This window comes from Vicia villosa, linkage group LG6 (assembly GCF_029867415.1).
Source record: "Vicia villosa cultivar HV-30 ecotype Madison, WI linkage group LG6, Vvil1.0, whole genome shotgun sequence".
Lineage (NCBI taxonomy): Eukaryota > Viridiplantae > Streptophyta > Magnoliopsida > Fabales > Fabaceae > Vicia > Vicia villosa.
In genome coordinates, this window is record NC_081185.1 from 14,829,100 (window position 1) to 14,850,071 (window position 20,972).

Genomic DNA, 20,972 nt, shown 5'->3' on the forward strand with positions numbered 1-20,972 from the left:
CACAAAAATCTTGGAAATTTGAATTGTGAAAGATTGATTTGATTGATGGTACAAAACACTGAGAATTGTACTGCCAGCAGTTTGGCTGTCAACTGACTGTTCAGGTATTGATGTAGCAGTTAGAGTGAAAAATCAACAGTCAAAGTTAATTTTCTTTTTTTGTTGTTTTTTGTTTTTGTTTTATGTAAAAATGAAAGTTTATTTACATGACTTGTTAGAAAAACACAGACATAGTAAATAACTAATATTTACGGTACGCGGGCGAAATTACCGATAATAACCCTGAAAATCATTTAATGCACAGAAATAGGAATATTTGACTGGCAGAAAACACACAAAATATTATCTTAGTAATTAAGCAATATTATGACAAATAGTACAACATTTAATACTGACAGTACAAATATTACATACTATATTGAACAGTACGACGAATAAACGGTACATTTAAGAAATAAGAAATACGGCAAATTTTAAGAATGACGATTGATAACCCATGCTATGAACAATAACATGTAGATGATTGGGAGTGCAACCATTGCAGGTCCACACTCCTCAGGACTGTGTAGGCAGAAGAAAGTTATGATCACCGTAGCAATGGTGATGACTGTAAGAGACAGTGTCTCTATCCATTTTGCCATTTTTGTTAGGGAAGAAGAGAAAATGGATTATGAAGTGGAAATTTGAGAAATGAATTAGAATTTGATGTGAGATTTTATGGAAGAATGAGAAGTATTTATAGAATGGAAAGAAGGAAAGAGACGTTGGGGAATGATGTGATTCCGTACAAAAGGAAAATTTGAGTGGAAGTAAGATTTGAAAGAAAGTGTATGATAGTGTTGGAAAAAAGAGAGATTTGATTTTTGAAAAAGAGATTTGAAAAGATTTTTGCAAATAATGGAATATAGTACAAAAATTAGTGGGAAACAAAAGATAATAATAATCTACTTGTTACCAGTACAGTCTGAGTTTCCTGATTCTGCGCCTGCAAAAAGATTTAACTCTGTACCAATTGTGTCAGTACTATTTATCTGTAAATAAATAAATAGCATGTATGAAGTAATAAACAGTATTTGGTGTTTGCGTAAGAATAAATTCAACTGCAAGCCAAATTACTGTATAAGAAAAATTCTAAAAACTAAGTATTTCATATGTCAGGATATTTGCTGAAATAAAAATCCATGATTATATGAGACTCTTAATTTTCAGATTGGAGTTTTCTTGAAAAATATGTGGGCAAATTTTGGGGTATAACATCATTCTTCAATTCATTTACGTTAAACTTCTAGCGGTTACGTCTCCTCATTATCTCCACCATTACGAAACTGATTTATCATTCAGCAACCACTTCCAATCTTCTTCTTTTAATTACAAAAGTGACAAAACTTACCACAAATGGAGAGCTGTATGCCCGAATCGGAAGGATTCTGATTGAAGATTTCCGTTGAGCTGTATGTACGTGGCGCTCGGTGGAGGACGTCGGTTCTGGGTGGATCGCGGCCGTAGCCGCTGATGATGGTGGTGGTCGGGTTATCACGGTTTGAAGCGGCGTGCTGTGGAGGTTACGCCCGATGTTTTGTCGGAAATGTTGGTAATGCTCCTGTGTGTTTCCGGATCTGTTTTGGTTCCTTCGATACCACCGCTTTTTTTATTTTTTATTTTTTACTCTGTTGTAATGTAACTTGCAGGCTGCATCTCATAATATTTTTTTTCCAGGTTTTTGAATTGGATTGATTAATGATGATTGTTGGTATACGGTTGTTATTCTGTTTTGATGCAGGTTTTTGAATTGGATTGATTAATGATGATTGTTGGTATACGGTTGTTATTCTGTTTTGATGCAGGTTTTTGTGTGTAGTTTGGTGAAAGTTATATAGCAACGTGTGTGTTGTGTGATGATGGTGGTGTTAATGGAGTTTGAATATTGTGTATGGGTATTTACAGTGGAAAAATATGAATGAGGGTGTGTTACCGTGCGTGAAATTGTTTTCAAATTCGCTCCCCCTTTACAGTAGAACTCATTGTATATATATGATAATTTTTCTATTTTCTTTGTTCTCTTTATTCCATTATATTTGTATTTTTGATTTGGTATGTATTGACTCTTGCACTTTTCTTTTGTTTGATTGTTTAAAGTTCTAAGATGTGTGTAGCTCAGGACGCTAACGACATTGACGATGGCACCTTGGAGATAGGGATGGGTATGCTCACCTTTCATTATTTGTAAGGATGCTGATGTTGACAAGGCTGTTGAAATTGCACACTTTGATCTATTTTTTAATCAGGTTTATGCATCACCATTCCACAATTGTGTTAAGGCTATTGAACCGGTTTTGCTTTTAAGATGTTGAATAAATATACTGGAAGAACGACGGGCTGTGTCGATCTTGGCCAGAAGGGTGATGCTCGCGGTGATTGGTTTCGCTTTTTGATGACCCTTCACAGTGGTCGGGTTTGATTAAACGGTGAGTGGTTTACGGTGGTTTTGTTTTCAGGCTTTTCAAATGTCAATCACGGGGCTGTGATTCAAATCTTACTATTGTACGTTTTTTTGTTTTCAGGATTTTCAAACATCAATCAATTGGTTCCAGATGAATCCCAGCGAAAGCCTCCCTGTTTTCCAAAACGGGTCTCACATCATTTACAAGGATATTGATATAATTCAGTATGTTCCCTTCGAGTTTTCATTCTGTCATAATTGCTTTCAATAGATGTTTATAATTTCAGAAACTTTATTTTAAATGCTTTTATTATAAAAGGACGTTTTATAGGGTCGTGGATTTTTCAGGTACATAGAAAGAATTGTTGTGGTCTCTGCAGGGTCTGAGGATGTTAGTAGCAATAGGAAGGAAGTGATTGAATGGATGCAAAAGATACAATAATGGATTCCTAAATATTTTACTCTTTTGCATATACCAGACAAGTCCAATCTCAATTAATGTTTGATGGATGTCAAGTGAGTGAAGTGAATATCTCTCTGGATGATATTACTATCTCCTTCATTGGCGTAGGTTCTCCATAATGTATTTCTTTATTTATATTGGATTAGTATGCTTCTGTTGAGCCATGGTCAAAATACATGTTTCACTTTTTTATGTGATTGCTAACTACGTAATTTGCTTCCGTGTTCTGTACATGTTGAGGTGTGTCGTGTAGAATTGTTAGGTAGTAGATAAAGTGTTGTTGTAGCACCGTGGTGCATTGGAATTTGGACTTGCTACTTTTTTTGTGTGACCAAGCCGATGAAATTGTTCTGGATTCTCGAGTTTGGCATAGAACTTCTGCTATGGCTAAGTTTTGAATTGTTGAAGGCGATGAAGAGATGGAGATTGTTTGATGACTTTCTGTGAAATTGGAGAGTGAGTGATGAATGAATGTTGAAGAAGAGAAGAGTTGAAGGTGATTTTTGCAGCTTTATAGGTTGATTCAGTTGGGAGAAATCAGTTAGAGATTCAGTTACAAATTGAATGGATGAGATGGTTGATTCGGTTAAGAGGTAACTGCCAGTTTTTCCATTTTTTTGTTATGAGTTTCTATTGAAATTGGGTTGGCTGATTTCTGTTATATTCTGTTATTGAGTTAGAAAACTGATGTAGATTTATTTTATTTTTCCGTTATCCTCTTGTGCAGAGTTCTGTTAGTGAATATGCGATTCAGTTTGTGGTGTGGTAAGAATTTTATGTGGTTTGACTTGATGTTGGGGTGTGTATAGTTTATATACATTTTTATCTGTACAAATTTTTATTCATCTGAATTATATGTATCCTAACTATGCTAATGCAGGCAACTGCAGGATTGAGGGCTTTGGCAGGGTATGCTTCTGATAGGATCTTGCAAGCGGTAAATATTTCTTGGTGCGTGCATACTCAACATTCTAATCCGTACTCAGGATTCTAATGTTGCTTGCCATAGCCATACTTCAAGCTGCGGTTGGAAGTCAAGCTATCATCACCGGAACTTTCTCGATAATCAAACAGTGTTCCTCTTTAAGATGCTTCCCGAAAGTCAAAATTGTTCACACGTCGTCCAAAATACATGGCCAGATTTACACTCCTGAGATTAACTGGAGTCTGATGATTCTTTTCTGTGCTGTTACATTTGGTTTTCGAGATACCGAACGCCTCAGAAATGCTGCAGGTAACTCCACTATTTTGGAATAATTTCATGTATTGATCAATCCAATTTCATCTCAAAACTTTGACTACCTTGGTGTGCTATATTATTCTATATTTTCGCCTTTGACATGATCATGATGAAGAAGAAGCATATGTTCCGGAGAATGCAAACACTATTAAACACCTGCAAGCTACTGCCAGAAAGGAAGTCCTCCCACTTTTTGGTCTTGAAAAGATTTGGAAAATCCTCAAAATCTTCCAAAATAGAGCAGCAACTAATCATGCGGCTAAGGAAAAGCAGATGGTATAGCAAACTACTTCCTATATCCATAATATGATTGTATGAAGAATGAATGGGATCATTCTATAAGTAATTGATTCACTTCAAATTTAATTTTTGATTAGTTTTTTCCTTCTAATAGGTGACTGATTAATACCTCAAATAACCACATACATGCTATATAAAAGCTTTTTCTGTTTCTTGCAGGAGGAGTGAGTCTTGGATGTGCTGGCAACACAGGTGCTGCAGGGACATATTATGATGCTGTTCCTCGCAGTCTTACCATTTGCAATCATAATCTGTCCACACAAACTTATACACTTATATTAGAGTTTCCTAAGGCGCCTCTTTGGACAAATATTTATATCTAGAATCAGGCCAAGGCATTGTTTCCTTTATACTGGAGCCATGTTCAGGTGAAGTTGTACATGGTTCAGTTTGGTTCGATAAAGAGCATTCAATTCTTTCTATGTGAAGGAACTTGATGAGGCTTTAAAAACGATTGTCTTTATATACATGACAGTTCCAACCAACCAGTGCAAGTGAGTTGAACTTGTGACCTTGAAGGTTGTTGTCACGATTGTTGAGCGGTTGAAGTGAGGAAACCCGGCGGTGATGTGAGGCAGATATTCACGGTTGTCGTGTTACAATGTGGCTGTTTGCGTTGGTTCAGCAGCGATGGTATGATGGAGGAGTATTGTTGATGCGGTTTTGAATGGTTGAAAGGTGGGTATTGTGTGAATGGTTGTTGTTAATATGATGAGGACATATTGCTATTCAGCAAGCTAAGGACAGATTGCTAACTGACAATGCAGCCTTTGAAGTTATAATCATGAAACTGATCCCTAGAGTATCAGTCATGGAGAGCATTGGTTCACTGAGAATAACTGGAGCTTACAGGCTCATGACACTTTTCAGTATTTTACTGCTTCTGCCTCAAGTCAAGATAGGCAGTAGTAGATGTAACTTCTGCAGTTTCGTTCCGAGAATGATCAGTCCACGAAACAACAAGGTTGAGCTGTTGGTGACTCAATAAATGTTGAAGTCTCAAGGAATAAAGAATTTAGGCTGCCGTCCATCTTGTGCAATACGGTTTATTTCTATCATGAATTAAGTTAATAGATCCTATGGTACTCAAAGGAACTCATGTGCGATCGAGGAAGAGTCTTCGAAGGTAGTTCTGAGATGGAGGAGGGGTATATATCTCAGTTGCTTCTGTTTGGTGCAAGAGATGGTAACTCAGTAGAGTAATTTAGAGGGTTCTGTAAGGCATTGCCTTAGATCCGTGAAAGTATTTGTAACCAGTTACAATTTGGTCATAATTTTCCGGCGTCAATCTATTATGAGCAAGCTGTGAGTGTGGTTTCGCTGTAGAGGAAAAGTTGAGAAAAGAAAAACCGGATCTTCGGATAGAAATGGTGAGGTGATTACCATGGTAGTAAGCAAATGGATGGTGGTTTTGGAAAGTTTCATTTGAATAGGCCAGTCCAATTTCGAAATACGGAGGCATGCTAGAGGCTTTAATATCCGGTGGTTCTTAGATCGAGATTTCGTCACACAAGAACTTGCATTGTTTAGCAGTATGTAATAAAACTTATATGTCTTTGAATGCCCTGATTGGCATGTGTTGAAGGTTTTAATGGATGATTATTTAGATTGCTTACGTGATCCTGAAACCTTGGTTGTTGTTAATTTCTGTAGCTTTTTCAAATGTAAACTGAAAAGAAAAGGATAGAATTGGTGAGCGTAGTTTAAGTTGTTTCGGGAATATTCTTTACTTGTATCTTGAATATTATGAGTTGGATAATTTTTGTATTCTTTTCATGTTTGTTTTCAATTTTCTGTCATAACAACGAGACTCTTCCTGAAAGTATTATTTATATAATGAGTTATAAACCAGACTTTTTGAGTCATTTAAGATTTTTATAGAAAACAACGTAACATATTTTTTTTTAATCAATTTTCAGTCAATGGCTTTTATATTTTAGTTAGTGGGAGTTATAAATAAATTACTAGATTAATCAATTTTATTACTATTTAACATTTTTATTAATATTGTTAATTTCATTTTAATTATTAAGTTATTAATATATAAATTAATTTTGAAGAGAAATTTTAACCTAAGAAGTTGTAGGATTATATAATTTAATATAATATTTATATTTTTTATTTCATAATTAAATAAGAATATTAAAAATTGAATAATTTATTATAAATAAGAGAGTTTATTAATTTATGCATGTGCAAAAAACCTAAAAGTAAGAAATAAAGGAAAATGAGAGTACCATACCCAGGAATAGCAAGGAATACAAATTTGTAGCTGTAATTAGGAACAAATTTGTAGTTGTAATTAGGAATGAATATATTTTATTTTAAATGCGGCTCCAATTTTTATATATGGAATAATATATTTGATTTATAAATTGATTTTAATTAATTAATATTTACGGAAATATGAATTTAGTGATCAAAATATTGAATATTAACGGGAATATTAAATGATCGGTCAAAATATTGAATATTAACGGGAACATGAAGTTATTGATCAAACTATTGAAAATTACTGGAAACATGGAATTATTAATTAAAATATTAAATATTAACGGGAAGCGATGTTAATATGTAGAAAGTAAATGTGACTAACTTTATTGCATTGGACAATCGACACTGTGTTGAGTATTCTTTATGCAGGAACATGAAGTTACTGATCAAAATATTTATATTAACAATAACATGAAATTACTAATCAAAATATTAAATAACAACGAGAACATGAAGTTACATATCAAAATATTGAATATTAACGAAAGGGATAATAGCTATTTTGCCCCCTGCCATATGGGCGAGGTTTGAAAAACGTCCCTGTAAAAAAAAAAGTTTGGATTCGCCCCCTAACATATGAAGATTCCCCTGTTTTGTCCCTTCAAGAAATTTAATCATCAAAATAATGACGTGACAACAATTTTTTTTATTTTTTTAAATTATTTTTAATGACGTGTCAGGCCTAGTTGGAATTTTTTTTATTATTTTTTATAACTTTTAATGACGTGGCAGACTTACTTGGAATTTTTATTTTTTAAATTATTTTTAATGACGTGGCAGGCTTAGTTGGAATTTTTTTTTTATAACTTTTAATGACGTGGCAGACTTACTTGGAATTTTTATTTTTTAAATTATTTTTAATGACGTGGCAGGCTTAGTTGGAACTTTTATTTATTTATTTATTTATTTTAATTCCATGTGGCATGTTTTATTATTATTTTATTGTTTAGTTGTTAAAATGTGCTAAAATTTTGTCTCCCATGGGTATTGAACCTATGTCTTAGTAATTGCAAGGGGGCACCACCAATCACTAGGCTATTTTAGCTTTGTTGTTCTAATTTTGCATTAAAGTATAAAAATAAAAAATAAAAAAAATGGTTGCCACGTCATTAATTTTGATGATTAAATTTCTTGAAGGGGCAAAACAGGGGAATCTTCATATGTTAGGGGGCGAATTCAAACTTTTTTTTTACAGGGGCGTTTTTCAAACCTCGCCCATATGGCAGGGGGCAAAATAGCTATTATCCCTTAACGAAAACATGAAGTTACTGATCAAAATATTGTATATTAACGGGAACATGAAATTATTGATCAAACTATTGAAAATTAACGGGAACATGAAATTATTAATTAAAACATTAAATATTAAAATCCATGCGAAGGATCAAGTAATTATATTTTTTAATTATTTATGTATCTAATATTTTTATTTTGAAATTATTTTTAATTTAAGATAGAAAATTATTTAAGCTAATACAAAATTATTTAGTATGTTGAAAGTAAATGTGACTAAGTTTATTGCATTGGACAATCGACATTGTGTTGTCTATTCTTTATGCAGGCCATATTTTGTTCTACTGTTGATAAAACAGTAATATTAGCGGGAACATGAAGTTAGTAATCAAAATAATTAATACTAACGGGAATATTAAATTACTGATCAAAATATTGAATATTAACGGGAACACAAAGTTACTGATTAAAATATTGAATAATAAAAGAAATATGAATTTACTAATAACGGGAACATGAAATTACTTATCACAATATTAATATTTGTGAAAACATGAAGTTACTAATCAAAATATTCAATATTAACGTGAACATGAAATTACTCATAAAAATATTGAATATCAACAGAAACATGAAGTTACTGATCAAAATATTAATATTAACGGGAACATTAATTTACTGATCAAAATATTGAATAATAACGGGAACATGAAATTACAGATCAAAATAATTAATCCATACATTTTATTTATACATTTTAGATGTATTATTCAATCTAAAACAATATAAACTCTATTTTCTTAATTACTTTTTATTTTTAATATTCAATTTTTTTAATATTAGTATTTTTATAATTTTTTTCATTTTAATCAAAATTTAATCTTTTAGTGATACCTTTCATTTTAACCATAATAATAGTATTCCTTTTGAGCATATTAATCCTATTCTATTACCAGCTCCCTTTTGGATATGGAGGTTACCATCTAAGGTCCAAACTATTATATTATCCTATTAACTTACTTACTTTAACCAACCCATGAGATCAAACTGCTAACAAAATATTTTTCTTTTTCAAACATCTTTTATTATGATATTAACCTCTCCTTTAAAAATTATTTTTTTCCAATCATCTTTTATTTTCCTCAACCACAATGCGCGTACACGACGGGTACCCGTGCGAACGCACGGGTAAGACATTAGTTTACTAAGAGACAAATGCATTTAATAAATTCATTTCTATTTTATATTTTGTAACGTAACATAACATATATCATTCTATTATATTGACTTTATTAAATTTTATTAAAATTTATGCGTTACAAATTTATGAATGAAAAAGCTGTTATATTTTGAATTCATTACTATCCAATTTATTTTTTCATATAAAATAGAATCTGTATATATTTAGCATTTGTTACTCATAAACTCATTCACCAATTCGTCCATATTTTCTCTCATTATAGTCTACAATTCAACCATGTTCTTTTAAATATCATTTTTATTTTATATTTATTTTCATTTTATTTTTTTTACGTATCATTTTATTTTATTATTTATTGTTTTAACAATTTTGCAATCTTTATAAAATTGCAGTGTTCACATGGAAATTCATTCCTCCCAATCCCAATTAGATTAAGCTAATGCAGCGGATTGCATCCATTATGTTCTGTTTATTGGAAATCTGGATCATATTGCTCAGGACTGTCGTATGTTGTCAACTGGTTTTAGAGTAGCATCTATCATGTATTTGAATAGAAGTTTCTTAGTTGAGGCTATATAGATGGTTGGGTTGGGAAAGTTGTTGGGTCTAGGAGTTGGCATGGAGATATTTCTTTTGATGAATTGAATCAGTCTGTTGTTCTTTTATGCTTTTCTTCCTTAATGAAAAGTCATTTACCTACAAAAAAGGTGAGTTTGTATATAAGTTTTATGTAATATTTTATTTTATTATTTGTTATTTAAACAATTTGACAATCCTTTATAAAATTTTAATATTTGTATTATAATTTATTTCTTAAGACATTTATAAAAGGTGAATGTATATGATATAAATTTTTAATTTTTTTTATAACTTTGATGTTGTAAAATATTTTAGATTTTTTATCTTTGATCATCTATTTTGTTACCGGAATTAAAAGTATAAATATGAAAAGAAAATAATACATTTGTATGAACAAATCAATTGTGAGAATCTTACTCAATCTAGAAGGAGAGAATGTTTAAATTAGATATATCAACTATCAATTTTAAGGCAGTGATGTGGGAATCAGGATATCAATGTTTGCAGGATGTTTAGTTTTACGATGAATGTTTGGCCAAATGATGTTTAACATATTTTTTCACGAAAAATATTTAAAATTTTCTACATAACTATCGCATTTTTATAATGCTTAGTTAATTTTAATTATCTAACCAGTCTATTAAAATATTGTTCTGAATTCTTATAAAAATATTTATAGATCACACACTAAAGAGATCCTCACATCTGAGTAGAAATTGAACCCATGACTTCTCAATAATAATATAAAAGTTATTAATTTTTCAATAAACATTTGATATTATTTAAATTTGTTTTAATACTTTTAATTTCATCATAATAATGATTCTTTATGACAATATTAATTTATCAATATCTATTAAACATCACAATTGTTTAAGTATAATCTTTTAAAATGCTTCTTATCTTTTCAATGCTTACAAGACCCCGATTGAATAATTTGAAACCATTAATAAATACTAAAATTATTGGAAAATAAAAAAATAGAAATATTATATCATATATATATATATATATATATATATATATATATATATATATATATATATATATATATATATATATATATATATATATATATCCACGCATCGCGCGGGTCACAGTCTAGTTTATAAATAATGGTTCAGTTTTGGTTTATATTTGGTTAATTGAAATTTGGTTCGGTTCTAAAACCGTTACTAAAATTTTATTTCGGTTCACTAACCAAACTTAACGGTTCGGTTATTTTAACCTCAGTTCAGTTCAGTTTGGCGGTTCAGTTCGGTTCGCAGTTTTTTTTAACAACCCTAGTTCTAGCCCAACCCGATTTACTCTCATTGTCACCCTATTAAAGTCCACACACCTCCCCTGAATTAGTTGTTGACCACTTGAAACATGGGCTGCACAAGCATTTAAAAGCCCAACGGATTTCTTGCTTTTACACCCTATTTTATGCTTAACCCATGAGTTCTATTTCATTGTATTTGTTTCTATGTTAATCTTTTTTTAATAATTACTTTTACCTTTTAATATATCTATTAAAAATTCAAAAAAAAATGTTAGAAGTATATAATTAGGTTGTTTAATTACTTCTATATTATTAAAAAGTACCAAAAATATTAGATTAATCTCAACTCAAAGTCAATAAATCTTGGTCCAACGCCAAGTGGTTACATATATTTTTTCGATCCAATGTCGAGTTTCTTCTTTACAAAAATATTTTCTTTAAACCATACCGAAAGATCGAGTGACAATTGGTGAACACCTCTTGAATACCTCGATTCTTTTGGATAAAACACTTTAAATAAAAGTTTTTTTATAATCTTTCTTAATTAAATCAAAGAGATCGAGTGACAAGAGGTGTACACCTCTTGAATATCTTTGGTCATTTGAATTCAACATATAAATTAAAAACTCTTCCTTTAAAAAATCTTTCTTAATCAAGAAGAGATCAAGTGACAATTGGTGAACACCTCTTGAAAATCTTTGATCTTTTTTTTTGAATTAAAACACATTAATTAAACTCGGACAACAAGTGACAATTGGACTCGCATCCTTTTGAATACCTTGGGTAAAGAACGCTCTAGGTGAACACCTATGCTCAAACACTTTACTAAACATCCGCAAACATCCTCTTTTATTAACTTGGATAACAAGTGACAATTGGACTCGCATCCTTTTGAATACCTTGAGTAAAGACGCGCTAGGTGCACACCTATGCTTTAAATGTTCACTAAACATCCCTTTAAAAAAAAACAGCCTCAAATTCATTCAAACTTTTTGCCTTATGGCCTTTTCATATTAAAACCTCTTTTCATAAACGAGACACTTAGTCAATTTCATAAGCAAACATACTTCCACATGTGAAGGTTGAATATCTTCCACTCGAATGCGATGATGGCCAAAATCTCGTCTTACTCTTGATTTAGTCATCCATTCTTGTAGTGATCTCTTATCCATGTGTGCGTAGTATTGTTTTCCTATGAAAGCGATCGAGTACCTCTCGCTAAAATTAACCAACAAAACTTTCGTGGTTCTTTGCCCGAACTACGATTGCTCTGACTTTCCCATTGCACGAGGGAATACGTAGGCACAAGATACAAATTTCTTGGCGAGCATAACAATAAAAAATCATTTCTTTTTCTTCACAATAATTAAAAATAGAAATCCTTTTTCTTTTCTCGAGTAATAAGCAAAATAACGCAAACATCACGCTAACACTCATTCACAAAACTAACTAAATGGGTCCCATCGAGTACGATGGAGGTGAGGGGTGCTAATACATTCCTCTTGATTAACCGATTCCCAAACCCTAATTTGGTTACGATGACCAACTTATCCATTTTCTTATTTCGTTTTCTCTTTGTGAGTTTTATCGATATTTTCCCTTTCCTTATGGAATAAATAAAATTTGGTGGTGACTCTGTTTTATTTCGAGTGTGTGAACACGTCGAGTATTTGTTACCGCTTCATTATCCTTTCTCGGGTGATTTCTCTCTTCAACTTCTTCAACTGCTTCTTCGTTTTTTCGTTATTGCTTCTTTGTATGATAGTTCTTCTTATTGGTTGCTCTTTCCATTGGATATGATATTAGTTAATTTGGTTTCATCACTCATTTTTAAGTTTAATTTGTAAGAATCTTAATATTTACCAAGATTTAGCTTGAAGGGGAGTGTTAGAGTTTTATATTTATATTATTTATTATTTAGTATGTTTTTGTTTTTTGTGCGGCAAACTCTCAATGCATCATATTAATGCATTATAAGTTTCAAGGGAGATGTTAGATAATATGTAATGGACGTTTTATTATAATTGGGCTAATGGTAGTTTAGTCAATATATGTTTTATCATTTATTCTATTTGTAATTTTTATTTTTATAAGTTATGTTATTCATATTATTGTAAACCTAATCTCTTTCTCCATCCTTGCTTTGATATCTCTGTTGCTAACATAATTGTGTTGTGATTTGAGTTTGAATTTTTAGTTGGTTTCCTTCAACGCAAAAGAGCATTGTGTTTTGTTGCTGTAACATGTTGAAAATGTTTAACATGAGGTCGTTTGCATTTGATGCTTGAACAAAATTGAGGATGAGGAAGATGATGTTTCGATGGAGGGAGCGAAATTGAGGAGGAAAAATACGATGCTGGAACGAAGGAATTAGATGAGATTCTTAAACAAATGGCTGAGGAATTGCTATTGAAGCCTAAAGATCTTGTTATTGTGGAAGATTTTCGCCTATGATAGAGAGAATTGACAAAGTGTTGTCTGAAAATTTTGAAAAATTGATTGTATATTATTAGTCACGTAGTGAGTAAGATTTGTCTTTGAACCGACCATCAGAGAAGATAGTAGAAAAAACAGTTATGAATCAGTTATGGCTATCATAACTATAACAGGAAACATTTGTGGTGATGCAACGATGTAAACTTGAGAAAAATAATGATGAATTCAAGAGAATCAAATGAAAAATTTTCATAGATGACACTACTATTTTGCACTTGAACAATAAATATATAAGAGATTGATGATGACCACTGTAGTAAGGCTTCTGATGCAGTGGTATGTTATGGTATTTCGGTGACCACAGGGGGTGCTTGAAAATGATTAGCATTCCAACACTCAAGTCAAAATCTGGGAGAAGTGGTACTATTGCAAGCATCAAGCATGATTTCTCGATTTCTCTAGTGTGGTATGTAGATGATCGTTGAATGTATATCAGTGGTTAAGATAGACTAACGGTGGTGCTTTTGTGCGATATTTAAGAATGAGGGTCCACTTGATGTTCATTAGTGATCGGCACGTTCTTATTATATTGGACCAGTCCAAAACACTTTCATTCATTTAAATACAATTGAATAACGTTAAGTAAGAACTTTCTAACAACTATTTGTTAATCATGACTTTAGAAGATATAATATATTTTTAAGACAAGGTTCAATTTTAAATGGTCTTTTCATATTTCTCCCAAATTTTTAATGTACTTGATAATAAGCTAGAAATTATATGCTAATTGTACTATGATGAAAAATGTAGAGAAAAATAATACAATATTTATTATATTAAAATGGAATAAAATGTATTACATATTTAGTTTTAGTTTTGAAGGAACGTGATTATAGGTTTTTGTATTAGTTGAGAGGAGACTTTATTCATGCATCAAACATTATTTCTCCATAAGTAGGACTATAGTTAGTTATAGTTCTCCCTTAAGTGGAAAACCTATATGATATATAGGCTCCAAAAGCAGCAATCACTAGAACTGCAGCACCTACATTTTCAACCAAATGTCTCTCATCACCACTCCATTTCCCTTCTGTCATTTTTGTTAGAAATTGAGTAGAAGCAGCAGCTAATTTTCCGATTCCATTCTTCTCTTCTTGATTGGGAGAAACTCTGCTACTAGATTCCTTTTCATTATTTGTAACTTTTGGAGTAGAGTGTTCTTCTCTCTCAATTTCATTTTCTTTCACATCTTTCATTGTCTTACTTGACTCATAAGGCTTCTCATATTTCTCTTCAAGTTTTTCCTTCTTTAAGATCCTTTCCTCCTCAGCATCTTCATGATCACTCTTTCTCATTATCTTTTCCTCAAAGTTTTTGTTGGTAACCACTTTTTCTATTGGTTTTGGTTCAAATTCCTCTTGATCTTTCCGAGCCTTTTCATCTATTTGTGTTTTGGTTCTCTCAATGAATGTTGTTTTTTTCTCAAATTCTTCTTGATCCTTTTGTGCCTTTTCATCTACTTGTGTTTTGGTTCTCTCAATGAATGTTGGTTTTTTCTCAAATTCCTCTTGACCCTTTTCATCTACTTGTGTTTTGGTTCTCTCAATGAATGTTTGTTTTGGCTTAAATTCTTGTGGACCCTTTTGAGCCTTTTCATCTTCCTGTGTTTTTATTGTGTCTTTGAATGTTGGTTTTGCCACAAATTGCTCTTGAGCCTTTTCATAAATTTGTGCCTTGGATGTGTCCTTGAATGTTGGTTTTGGCTCAAGATCTTGTTGATCCTTTTGAGGCTCATTATTGGTAAGTGTTTGTTTAGCAATTTGAGACAATGTGTCATCATGAATAGCCTCTTGTGTCTTTTTCTCAATGCTTTGAGATTGAGGTGAATCACTTTTCATGTCTTGAGTTGGTGGTATTGTCTCTTGGACTTTTTCAAGCTTTGCTTCATCTAAACCTTTATTACTTGAAGGGTGGTCTAGTTGAATTTTTTCCACTTCTTGTGGTGTTGAAATGGGTTTCTTTAGCATTTTAAGAATGAGAGTTCCTTGTTCAAACTTAGCTTCAAGTGTTCCTACATCACTGTTTTCTGGAACAGGATATGTTTGGTCAAATTTTCTCCATCTGTTGTTGCCTTGAATTGGTCGTTCACCTGAAATCCTCAACACTTGTGATGCGTCTTGCAATGTAATCCTCATTTGATCCTTTGTATAACCTACAAAAGCAAAACACAAGATAATCTTGGTTTCATGGAAATGGTATTGTTATATAGCATGCTATATTCACACATTTTTGCACTTTTATCAAAATTTCTAAGTATATAAATAAATAAATAAAAAGTTGTTTTTTTTTAAAACCCCATAGGTCAGAGCATTGAAAAACTCGATATAGATAAATTATTTACATCTAACGATATGAGACCTTGAAGGAAACACACTCTCAAATGTTTTATTAGTGTTCATGTCAGGAATATTATTTTCAACACATGCATGCACTACTATATTGTTGTTTCAAATTCAAATAAATGTTACCAGGAAGATAAACATGAAGAAAGTGAGCTACAGGAGTTTCTTTCTGTTCTGATCTTGGCTCCAAAGTTTCATACACACGACGAACTGAAAGTTGTGACCGGAAAGTTGGGGCTCTAAATGTACGCTGTGAGTTGAAAGCCATTATAACTTTACAATATATTTTTTCTATTTGTCTAGTATTAAATATTTGCGACTCACCAAATGGTTGTTTTCTATAGCTAGGTGTGTATTTTATATCTGACGAAATCTAGATATTATGATTCCTTCTCATGGAGATTATTCTTTATTTATATTTTGGTTTTATTTAGTACAATTTGGTTGGGTACGTAATATTCCATTTCCCTTGGTTGAGTTAAATAAAATTTTGAACAAGGTATAACTTTTTTAATTTGCTCAAGAAAGTAATTGTTCTTTGTCTTACCCAAATGTATTGATATTCATATTTCTCCCAAATGAATTTAGTTGGAGGAAAATTCTTAGGTGGACACGGACCTAAGAATTTGTTTTACACACAACCAATTACATAATTTTAATTAATTAAAAAATAAATTAAGAATTTTCTCTCTCCTTCATAATCTCAACCACCCCATGAATCCAATTAAAAACAAAATAAAAATAAAAATAAATTAAAAATTAATAGCTTCTTATTTGTTGTGCCTAAGAATATAGATTTATAACCGTGTCCATGCAAGAATTGCTCCTAGTTGGATATATAGACGTGCCTCGCCAAATGTATTGATATCAGACGTGCCTCTAAATTTTGACAACTCTAATTGTGACCAACACTTATGGTTGGATTTTCCAATGGGCATGTTTAATATTTTTTTTCTCTATGTAACTTTTGAATTAATTTTTCTCACTTAACTTGAAAAAAATTGTCTATTCATCACTTAGTTTTTCAAATCGTATCATATTAATCTTTTTTGTCCAATTAACGATTGATTTTGGATTTTTTTTTTCACTAATTAGACAAAAGAAACAACCATCATATATTTTAAAGAGTTAAGGAGTCAATATAAATTATTATTTTTTAAATTAAGATAAAAAATAAATCCAAGAATTAACATACCGGAAACAAATATTAATTATTAATACATTGGACAACACTACATGCAAAAACCTCAAACCAATTAAATGGAATTGAACTACAAATTTAAAAAATAATCAAATTTAAAATTTTTTAAATAAATAATTTTTTTTTTGTGCCCAAAATCACTTAACTATCAAAATCTTTTATCCTGACAAGAACTAGTGGGAAGCCTCACCCTAAACCGATTTTGACCTATGCTCTCCCACTCTCTTTGTAACCTTGATGGTTTCTCTCAAAGTTCTTCTTAGTAACATATATAGTTTTAAAAATAGATTAGCTTATATGGGTTGGCCGACTAAGAAGTAGGATTTAGTCTTGAATTGTGATAAGGAAACATAAAGGAAAACAAATTTTATCACACTATTGTCTTATTAATAACCTGGTTAATTATTAGTAGGTGCACTACTGTTACATTCAATTATATAACGTCTCTTGGTGAACAACTATCAGATACTTTACTAATATTTGTACCATTGGAAAATGTCCCAAAATATCCATCTCTCACAAGGTGAACAACTAAGGGGTCAAGAGCACACTCATCTCTATATCTGGCACAAGGTGTGTCCTCGTGCCTCTAACATTTTTCACATCTTCTCATGTGCTCTTTCAAGGTAAACTTAAAACTCCATTGAAGAAAGAAAAACGATAAAATAAGAATGAAAGAGATGAAGTTTTCTCATTTATATTCTCCTTAACTGAAATCAATTACAACCTAGCTTATATAATAAGCTAGCTCAGAACCAGTTAGTTATTGCCACATCATCTAACCTAACTAACTATCTAACCAATTGTGGTACATGAAAACTACATAACATACGAAAATATGAGAAAGCTAAGTATTGGTGGTGTGATCCATATTATCTGTTACCCCCCCCCCCCCCCCCCCCCCCAAGCTTGAGGTTGGTAAATATCAACCAATCCAAGCTTGGATATGCAATCAAAGAAAGGACTTGGGCCAAGAGATTTCGTGAAAACATCAGCAGCTTGCTGTTGAGAAGTATCTGGAAGTAAACGCATGAGGCCACCTTGTAGCTTCTCCCTAACCAGATGACAATCAATATCGAGGTGTTTTGTGCGCTCGTGAAAAACGGGATTGGCAGAGATGTCTAACGCACTTTGATTGTCGTAGTAAAGTACCGGTAGACGAGTCAGATGTTGTTTGAAATCGTGGAGTAGAAAACACAGCCATTGGAGCTCACGAGTCGCAGGGGCAAGGGCACAATATTCTGCTTCCGAAGAAGAACAACTAACTGTAGTCTGTTTCTTGGATTTCCAAGATACAAGAGATTGACCAATTAAGAAGCAATAGGCAGTGATGGAGCATCTCGTGTCTATGCAACCTCCCCAATCGGCATCACTGAAGCCCAGAATTTGCAAGATTGAAGATTGTGGCAAGAAGATACCACGTGCAGGTGAAGTCCAGTAGGAGCACTCATGAACTAACTCAGCTGCTGAGTAGCATAGGCAATATCAAGACGTGTCTTGTTCCAACAAGGCGTCTATAAGTTGTGAAATTAGTGAATGCAGAACTATTATCTTGGTCGAGACGAGTGGAAGCATCCAAAGGGGTGGAAGCAGGTTTGCATCCACTGAGGCCTGAGTCATGGTGTAATTCCAAACAATATTTCCTTTGGCACAAGGTAATACCTTTGGATGAACAAGCAACTTCAAGACCAAGGAAGAATTTTAACTTAACCGAATCCTTGATGTGAAACGTATGATCCAAGGCACTTTTCATTTCAGCAAACACGGTGAGGGAGGTGCCTGCTAATATTATGTCATCAACGTAAACAAGGAGGGCCGTGAAGGAAGTAGGAGAGGATTTGGTGAATAAAGTGTGATCTGCATGAGCATGGACAAAACCTTGTGAATGAAGGAAATCTGTTATTTTTTCAAACCATTGCTGGCTTGCTTGCTTTAAACCATACAAGGAATTGAGCAATCTACAAACTTGACCTGGTTTAGGAGAAGACACACCATGTGGCACCTTTATATAAACAGCCTCGTGCAAGTCGCCACGGAGAAACGCATTGTTTATATCTAAGTGATGTAGATGAAAACCATGGATAGCATCCAAAGCCAATAAAACACGCACAATAGAAAGCTTTGTTACTGGTGAGAATGTCTCAAAGTATTCTAATCCCTCAGTTTGGTTGAAGCCCTGAGCCACAAGTCGTGCCTTAAAGCGTTCAATTGAACCATTTGCGTGTCTCTTTATTTTAAACACCCATTTACTGCCAATAGGAGCAGCATTGTGAGGTAAATCCACAAAGTACCACGTGTGATTGTTGTTGAGAACTTCAACCTCTTTGTTCATGGCTTCAACCCATCTAGGATCCTTAGAAGCAATGTGAAAATTATAAGGTTCGACTTTAGATGAAAAGGCCATTATGTAAGCCTTATGCTTTGGATAAAGGTTGGAATATGAGATAGAGTGAGTAATAGGATATTGACATGAGGTAGAGGCATTAGAGATGCAAACATAGTCCTTGAGGTGACCGAGGCTTTGCAAATCGGGCAGATTTTCTAGTTTCAGGTTGTGGGAAAAAGTTTATTCCAGTTTGTGAAGAAGGGTTAGATAGAATGGCTAGGCCATCTGATGTATATGACAATTGAGATGAAGTATTGGGTTGTAAAATTGGTTGAGGTTCAAGATTGTTGACTTGTGGAATAGAACCAGGTTCAAAGATAGGTAAGGATGAGGTATCAACACCAGATGAAATAGGAAAGTCAACAAATATTGTTGGAGGTGTTTGTTCAGGTTCATAAAGTCTTGTGGAGGGTAAAGAAGTATTATTTGTTTGATCAAGGTCATGTTGAACATTACTTGGAGTTGAAGAAGAATCAAGATAAATGTCTGTTGGAACATTTTCATCAGCATGGTCTTTATAAGGGAATTCAAGATTATAGAATTTAACATTGCGAGACACAATGATTTCATGATTTGGAACATCTAATAACATAAATCCCTTCATACCTGCCTTGTAACCCAATAAAGCACACTTTCGTGCTCTTGCATCAAACTTGTGTCGATTGTTTGGTAATGTTGAAGCATAGCTTAAACATCCAAACACCTTTAAAGAGATAAGGTCTGGTGCAGCTCCATATAACATCTCACAGGAAGATTTATTTTATAAGATCTTGGTGGGAATTCTATTCATAAGATAACATGTAATAGAACATATGACCAATACTCCTTGGTCAATCCTGACTGAAACATAAGGGCACAACTAATGTTCAAGATATGTTGGTGTCGCCTTTCAACTCTTCCATTATGTTGTCGAGTATACACGCAACTCTTCTGGTGTATTATTCCTTTGGAAGCATAACACATAGGCATAGTTAACTCAATATCATTATCACTTCTAATGGCTTTGACTATAGACTTGAATTGTGTCTCCACCATGCTAACAAAATATTTAATTTTCTGTGAAACTTCAGATTTTTCCCTTAGCATTACCACCCAAACATGTCTACTACAGTCATCACGAATAGTTAGAAAATATTTGTATCCATGCATAGAAACAGTATTGAAAGGTCCCCAAATGCCTAAATGGACAAGATCAAAAATTTTGTTTGCATTTTTATTACTAATGGGAAAGTGTGAGACGGGCGTCTCCACTTAATGACGTGGCCCCCTTTCTTTTGAAAGTGTGAGACGGGCGTCTAGGCCCAAGAGTGCATATGTGTGCCCGTTCACCAAGCTTGTGACATTCGTCATAAGTGGGCCACGTGCTCACTTCCTTTGGGCTGGGTTGTTTCATTTGTTTTGCTTTTGGCATTTTTGTTTCTTTTTATACCCCATTTCTTCATTTCCTCACAAAGTCTTCAATTAATTAAATATCTGCAAAATAAAAAAATACCAGCGTAATACCAATATAAAATAAATAAATTAAAATAAAATAATGAAATAATTGATGTAAA

The 20,972-nt window shown here is 32.7% G+C and overlaps 1 protein-coding gene and 1 long non-coding RNA gene across 8 annotated transcripts; one reads left to right on the plus strand and one right to left on the minus strand.

The window, feature by feature from the left end:
- Positions 1-1,263: 1,263 nt before the first annotated feature.
- Positions 1,264-6,224, plus strand: LOC131611262 (uncharacterized). Of its 7 annotated transcripts, none has more exons than XR_009286816.1 (9): positions 1,264-1,591; positions 2,137-2,201; positions 2,286-2,465; positions 2,562-3,496; positions 3,631-3,702; positions 3,784-3,840; positions 3,913-4,137; positions 4,259-4,419; positions 4,603-6,224. It is a non-coding gene; the product is annotated as an uncharacterized LOC131611262 (long non-coding RNA). The 7 variants fall into 7 exon arrangements; XR_009286812.1 differs by having other exon boundaries at positions 2,562-2,665; positions 2,789-3,496; positions 3,631-3,668; positions 3,784-4,137; XR_009286815.1 differs by having other exon boundaries at positions 2,562-2,665; positions 2,821-3,496; positions 3,631-3,668; positions 3,784-4,137.
- An 8,069-nt stretch (positions 6,225-14,293) lies between these two features.
- LOC131611263 (inactive protein RESTRICTED TEV MOVEMENT 2-like) lies at positions 14,294-16,171 on the minus strand. The gene is made up of 2 exons (XM_058883340.1): positions 15,959-16,171; positions 14,294-15,642 (listed from the first exon to the last, which is right to left on the minus strand). The coding sequence occupies exons 1-2, from the start codon at positions 16,098-16,100 to the stop codon at positions 14,414-14,416; spliced, it is 1,371 nt and encodes a 456-aa protein (XP_058739323.1). The 5' UTR covers positions 16,101-16,171; the 3' UTR covers positions 14,294-14,413.
- Positions 16,172-20,972: the final 4,801 nt, after the last annotated feature.